Source organism: Caloenas nicobarica, chromosome 24 (assembly GCF_036013445.1).
Source record: "Caloenas nicobarica isolate bCalNic1 chromosome 24, bCalNic1.hap1, whole genome shotgun sequence".
Lineage (NCBI taxonomy): Eukaryota > Metazoa > Chordata > Aves > Columbiformes > Columbidae > Caloenas > Caloenas nicobarica.
In genome coordinates, this window is record NC_088268.1 from 1,957,124 (window position 1) to 1,964,040 (window position 6,917).

Sequence of the window (6,917 nt, forward strand, 5' to 3'; positions counted from 1 at the left end):
ACAAGGAAAGTCCTTTGTGATATAAAATCGTGGCTTTTATGGCCTTTAGCAAAGGGGACATCCTTGCCGGCCACCCCGACTCGAGCGGAGCAGAGGTGACCAGCCGTCTGTCCTGACGTCCCTCGCTGGCGGTGACCCAGACAGCCAAGGAAAACCAAACTGGGGCGGCGGAAACTCCCGATTTCCCTCGTGAGCATCATCCTCAGCACCAAAGCTGCGTTCCGGGGTTCAAAAGCTGCGGAAGGGCTTGCAGTGACACGGTTTTGTCCCTGTGCCCACCCGGGGCGCTCCGACCCCAGAAGCTGCACGGTCGGGCTATCTGTCTGTCCGGAGAGGGAATTACAGACAAACCCCAGCCCTACCTGTGGTTATTTTAGCTATTTTGTGCTGTACCTTTAATCTCTGAGCTCAGAGCAAGGGATGTCATCATCTTTACTGGAATTAGAGACAGGAGTGACCGCTTGCAAGGTCACCTGCCCGCAGAGCCCCGGCCTTTTGCAACCTTTGCTTTGCCCGCTGAGCGATTTCCCCCATCGGCACCGGTGCCGATGCCAAAGCCGCCGGGCGTGGGAGACCTTCGTGTGCGGAAACGGGGCTTAACCAAGCCCAAAACGCGGCTCGGAGCTAAGGCCTGGCTTAACGCAGCTTGATCACGACCCGAAAACACCTGCACCGCAGTCCAAGCTCCGGTAACCACATCCCATCCTCCCGCCTGACTCCGATTTTCTCTTTTTTTCTCTTGCTTTTGCAGCGAGAAACGCGCTCTGCGGGTCAGCGTCACCAACCCGGTCCAGTGCAGCCTGCACGGGCGGAAATGCACCGTCTCCGTGGAAACCAAGATGAACCAATCCCAGCCGGATTTCACCAAGCATCGTTCCGGTTTCGTCCTCTGCGTGCCGGGGAATTAGCGTCCATCGCGGAGGACGAGCGGAGCGGGCTTTGATCGGCGCCTCCCACGGCTCGAGGGGACGAGTTCAGAGACGCTTCAGCTGTGACTTGGTCCTGCGCCTAAAACGGGCTCTGCAGCCAGAGGTTTCGCCAAACCCAAATTCAGGAGAGGGTTTTACCACCGCGTGCAACGGCGGCTTAAAGTAGCCGGTGACCTGTATCCATCGTACAAAACAGGCCAGAATATCAGGAAAGTGCTTCTTAGTCCAAAAAAAAAGCATTTATAGGTACTTACACCCTTTCCCACATTGATTTCTGAAACCCTCTCCAATATCCCCTTCTGTGTTGCCTTTTTCTGTGTCTTTTTTTTTTTTTTTTGCAATATTACGCAGCCTCCACCGGCGGAGGAACCAAAGATCGCGGCTCAGGACGGCTGGGCCTGTAAGAGCCGATGGCGGCGGAACGGGAGCAGGTTTGGGGAGCAGGTTTGGGGAGCGGGGCTGCGTCCCCACGCCAGGGACGCTCCGCTCGGAGCCGGGACGGTGCGTGGACACGCTCTGAACTCGCTGCTTTCCTGCCTGGAGCTCGTCACCCCATCCCACACCTCGGCCGGACACGGACAGTGGGGTTCCCAGTGCAGAGGTTTTATGTTTTGTTTTGTTTTTTTTTTTAATCCTGCGTCGCTTTTGCCTTAATTAACCTCACCTAAAATCCCGGTGGGTTCAGTGCGGACCAAGTGGCCTTGCTGAATTTTTAAATGCTGCACGTGGCTTCGTGTTCGCCGCAGCGATGGGGTTCGGGGAGGGCTGCGAGGACCTGCGGCCGCTGGAATATTCTAGAAACCGGTGGAGTTTGGGGGCTGAGGCCGCGGCTCCCGGCTTTGCACTATTGAGCTGCAGCCGCGTCCGTCCCCGCCGCGAGCGGCGCAAACGCGACCGCACGTCCAGGCTGTTCCCTGCGCAGCGTTTCGCAGGGTCTCCCCGGTGACGCCGCGTGTCCCCCGAGCCGGGTGGGCGCGGAAGGGCCGCATGGACCGACGAGCTTTTTATTTGCAGCGCGGGGGGGTCTGGGCTGTTGGGATCGCGTGTCCCGAGTCCTGGCGCTGCTGGTCAGGTCAGGATCTCCAGCCCTTTGGACACGGCGGGGGCTGCGGGTGACCCCACCTCGGTGTCCCCACCATCTCCAGGAACACATTTAGTTGAGCACTGGAGGAATCATGAAGCCTGGAAGAAGCTTTTCGCCTGATGACGTGTTAACGAAGGGCCTCCCGAAGCCGTGCAGCGGGGACGGGTTTGTACCCGGGGCTGGGGGCACCTCGAGCACGGAGAAGCCGGAGAAGCTCCAGCTCGGTGGGACGAGCTCTGCCCCCCCGGCTGGGGCCTCCGGGACGGACCAGCCCTCACCAGTGTATCCCAGTATATCCCAGTGAGCAGCTCTGGGCTCCATGGGGGTGTCCCGTGTGTCACATCAGCCCCAAGTCCTCGGAAGAAGCTTTTCCAGCTGCCAACAAACCCCTGTCCCCAGCGCTGGGGCCACCAGGACCTGGCGACGTCCCACCCCAGTGACACCTCCTGCCCGTGCCCAGCACCCAAACTGGGACCACTGGGGACCCGGCAGTGCCTCGTGTGACCCCGGGGACACCACGGGACACCCCGTGTCCCATCCAGGGACACCCCAGAGGGAAAACCCTCGTCCCTGCGCCTTTCGATTTGCACTTCTCGCTTCTCCCACACCTGCCGGGCCCGGCGCGTCCCCCCACCCGACCCCGAGGTTCAATCAGCCAAACGGGCGCATCGAACCGTGACGGACGGCACCAAATGGCGGGTATAGGAGACGTCTAATCCTGAGATGGCAATATTGCACGTGATGAAATGTGTCTTTATAAAATATAGTATCTGTTCCTGCTCTGGTTTTTTATATATATATATATATATAAAAATCTATAAAATATATATATATATATTCCTGTTTTTCCCCATAAATTAACTATTTCTAAATTGAATTTCGATTTTCAGCCTGGGGCGATAAGGCAATGATTTTTTTTTTTTTTTTTTTTGAAATAATCGCTGATATTTTAATGTGTAAAAGAGCAAGAAAAAAAAAAAAACCAAAACAATAAACCCCAACTATAGCGGGTTTTGTTTACAGAATTCCCTGTCATTAATACATGAATAAAGGAGGACTGGCCGCATCCCGCTGCGGCGGTGCCGGTTTCTGCCGCGCGGTGCCGGGGAGGACGATGCTCGTGGTGCCGCGGGGGGGACGCGCAGTTTTGACGCCCCCGGGACCCCGTTTTCCGCCTCTCGGGTGCTCGACGCTGCTCGACCCCATTAAACCCCGGCTGCCTTAAACCCTCCTCGTCCAGGCAAATCCAATTTCCCGACGTCGGAGGCGCAGAAAAGACTCCGCCACGACGCGCTGCCGTGTAATGGATGGTCAGTGCATTTTTATTTAATCAGCACAGTACAAAAATAAATAAAAATAAGGGGAGGGGATTAAATTACAGGCACACTGAGCCCCATGACACAGCCGGTCAGGTTATAAACCACACATACTTACAAACACACTATACACATACATACAAAAATGAGACAAATATAAATTAATAAGTAACAATACCCACCAATTTGGTCAACAAAGATCTACGGAAGAGATTGCACTAAAAAAATGTACGTACACATGTATCATTAGCAGGGTCCACTGTACAGCGGTGAAGAGCTTCAAGTGAAAAATACAAAATAAAAAGAAATGGCACGTTATTTCTCCCTCTCGTCTGCGGGTTGAACGCCCGATGGACCAGAACTGAACTAGAACTGTGCACACGGAGAAAAAAATAAATCAACCCAAACAGACTGATGAGTCCCGGGCCTGGTGGGGAACACCAGCCTGCGGGACCGGGTGGCGGCAGCTCTTTGTGCATGGGTGTCGTTTTTACAGCCATCGCTCCTTAAGGTTTTTCTTTTGATTATGGTTTTTTTTTTTTAAGTTTTTTTTTCCTTTTTTTTGGTGGTTTTTTTTTTTTTTTTTTGAAGACACAAAATGCTCCTGTTCGCATGCGCAATACCACTGTAAAAGCAACAATGAAAGAATAAAGAAGGGTTTTTTTTTTTTTTTCTCTTCCCCCCCCCCATAGGTTAGTAGTTTGTGGTTTGTTTTTTGTTTTTTTTCTTTTTGTTCTAAAAGTATTCATATAGCAGCATGTAGATTCTTTCCTTGCTTGCACACTCAAGTAGATCCTTTACACAATACTCATGATCAGTGCACGATGGGAACAAGACATTTCACATTGATGTCATGATACAGTAGCAGTTTGTTTGTTTTTTTTTCCCTTCACCCAGAACCCGCTCGGGAAATTCGAGTCTCTTCAAAGAAAATAAATTAAGGGGAGGGGTTGGGGGGGTCGGGGAGGGGGGTCCCCGCGTCTCTGTCCCGTTCCCGGTAAGTCCCGATCGGCCCGTTCAGCCGCCTCCGGTGGAGCCTTTAGAGCAATTTTTTTTTTTTTTTTCCCCCATTTTCCTCCTTCCCCCCCCCCCCGGCCTTTGTCTCGGTGACCGAACCCGGGGCCGCCCCCGCCCGCGGAGGTCGGGGGGTGGGGGGGTGGGGGGGGGGGGATGATGCTCAGTTGGCGGATTCCCCCCCCAGACACACAATTTGCTGCAATGAATCCGGTGGCGAAACCGCATCATCCCCGGGCCCGCGGGATGGGGAGGGGGGAGACGGCTGGAAAGCAGCTGCCCGGGGGGAGCGGGGGGACAGCGCGGGGTCTGCGCTCCGGTCCGGCGGCGGGTGACACCCCCCCCCCCCCCATCCCCAGGGCCGGAGCGGCCGCAGCTCCCGCCTCCCCCCGCCTGGAAAATCCCCCGGGAAGCGGCTCCGAGACGGGTCGGGGCGAACGAAGCGAGTCCAGGCGGGGCCGGGAGCGGCCCCGGTACCCGGCGGGGCGGGCGGGCGCTCACCGGTCGAGGCCGATGAGCAGCCGGCCCTTCTCCTCGGCGCCGCTTTCCTTCTTGAGGTCGGCGAAGACCTGGGTGAAGTAGTGCGGGTCGGCGTTGACCTGCAGCATCTTGGGGCTCATGAGGTCGATGATGGAGAGGCAGCGGTCCCAGAAGGCCTCCTTACAGCTCTCCACCAGGAAGGGCTTGAGCGGGTAGGAGATCTCGTTGCCCATGTAGGAGTAGGAGAGGTACAGGCAGGTGAGCAGCACTGCCTGCAGTTCGTGGTCGCTGGCCACCTCGGCCGAGATGACATCCCGGCACAGCATGTAGAGGAAGACCACGTTGGCCGGCGTGATGAAGCCCTGGTCCTGCCAGCCCTGCAGCAGCAGCGAGCGGTCCACGGAGCGCAGCCAGAGCACCGGGTCGGTGGGCGAGAGGTGCTTCAGCCGGTAGCAGCGGCGGCACAGGAACTCGCCCAGGCAGCGCAGCAGCTCGCTGGTGGACGCCTGCACCACCACCCTCCGCGGGGTCGCGGCGGCGGCTGCGGGCGCGGCCGGTGGCGCCTTCTGCGCCGAGGCGAGGGCGGCGGCGGCGGGGGCCGGCGGGGGGGCGAAGGTGGCGAGGTTGGCGCAGGAGAGCGACTTCTTCAGGTTCTCGTTGTTGAGGTGGGTGACGTTGCTCTGGTAGCCGCCGTTGGGCTGCACCTTCTTGGAGCTCTTCTTCTTGGCGGAGACGGCGGCGATGCGCTTCCAGGGCAGCACCGAGATCAGCGAGTGCCGCTTCAGGCCCTTCTCCTTGGCGTTCTTGCTGTTCTGCACCGCCGTGTAGTGCCCCACCGTGGCCGCCCCCTCCTCGAACAGCGGGGCCTTCCGGTAGCTCGGCGACAGCGACAGCACCGTGCCCATGGCGCCGGCCGACCGGCGGGCCCCGCCGCCCGCCCCGGCCCCGGCCCCGGCCCCCGGCGCGGCCCCGCGCTCGCTGCCCGCTCCGCCGCCGCCGCCGCCGCTCAGCGCCGCGCCTGGCCCCGCCCCGCCCCGCGCGCGCTCCCGGCGGCGCAGTGCGCGCCCCCGCCGCCGCCCCGCCCCGCGCCGCCACGTGCGCCCGCCGCGCCGGCGGGAAAAGGGGCGGGGAGGCCACGCCCACTCCCCGCCTCTCTAGGGCTGCGCTCCGCCACGCCCCGCCCCGACCACGCCCACCGGCGCCCAGGCCACGCCCCGCTGCGCGCCCTACACCGGTGCGGCCACGCCCCCGGCCGCCCAGGGCCCGCCCCCTTCGCCGGCCGTCCCGCCCCCTCCCCGCTGGCCACGCCCCCTGGTGGGAGGAGCCACCGGCCCGGGGTGAACGGCCCGAGCCCGCGGTCAGGCGGGGAAACAAAAAATAAGAATGTATCTTTTTAAAAATAATGACAATCTCCTCCGGCCGGCACCGCCCCCCGGGGTTGATCCCCCTGCCAGCCCCCGGCTCCGCTCCGCTCCCCGCCCGGGCCGCAGCCCATTGCGGGCCGGGGGCCGAGTTCAGCGCCCGCACCGGAGGCTCCGGTACCGGGATTTACCGGATCCGCCGGGTTTTGAGCAAAACGCCGCCAGGCCCCGGTGCCCGCAGGGGGCAGCACCCACAGCGCCCGCGGGCTGACACCCCCCCCCGGGACCGGCCTCCCGGTAAAGCCGCCGCCGCCCCCGCGCGGCCCCCCCGGGCCTGGGCTCGGGCTCCGTTTCCCGGCGGCTGAAGCCGCGGCCGCCGCAGCCCCGCCGCGTTTGCACGAGCTGCAGCGACACGCGACGGCGGCGCCGCGACGCGGAGCCCCGGGGACACGGGCTGCAGCGCGGCCCCCGCTGCCACCGCCGCCCCGGGGAGGCTGCGAACCGCGCCAGGGCTCGTCCTGCCGCTCCCCGGATCAGGGCTTGGCTCGTGACTTGGACTGAGCTCATTTACTCCCCCAAATGTCACCACGGGCACAGACGGAGGGGTAGTCTCCAAAAACCCCCGAAAGCTCCCGTTTCATCCAGACACAACCGCACCCCCGCAGCGACCAGGGGACCAAAAGCTGCCCGGGAAGCAGGGGGACACCGGAAAAGGCTGTCCCCAAATCTGCTG

At 60.8% G+C, this 6,917-nt stretch overlaps 2 protein-coding genes across 2 annotated transcripts in view; one reads left to right on the forward strand and one right to left on the reverse strand.

The window, feature by feature from the left end:
- The window catches only part of MYO1D (myosin ID), a 148,469-nt gene extending 145,498 nt beyond the window's left edge, over positions 1 to 2,971 (forward strand). Inside the window, exon 22 of the mRNA XM_065651115.1 lies at positions 752 to 2,971. Within this exon, the coding sequence (XP_065507187.1) occupies positions 752 to 908 (157 nt within the window). The 3' untranslated portion in view covers positions 909 to 2,971. The remainder of the gene's footprint in view (positions 1 to 751) is intronic.
- Positions 2,972 to 4,760: 1,789 nt separating this feature from the next.
- Positions 4,761 to 5,785, reverse strand: CDK5R1 (cyclin dependent kinase 5 regulatory subunit 1). Its single transcript, XM_065651253.1, has one exon. It carries the CDS (start codon positions 5,726 to 5,728, stop codon positions 4,841 to 4,843), a length of 888 nt encoding a protein of 295 aa, XP_065507325.1. The 5' UTR covers positions 5,729 to 5,785; the 3' UTR covers positions 4,761 to 4,840.
- Between the last annotated feature and the right edge of the window lie 1,132 nt (positions 5,786 to 6,917).

What these genes read in the sequence shown, in the direction of transcription:
- CDK5R1 (XM_065651253.1), bottom strand. Translation starts at nt 5,728, where the DNA reads ATGGGCACGGTGCTGTCGCTGTCGCCGAGCTACCGGAAGGCCCCGCTG.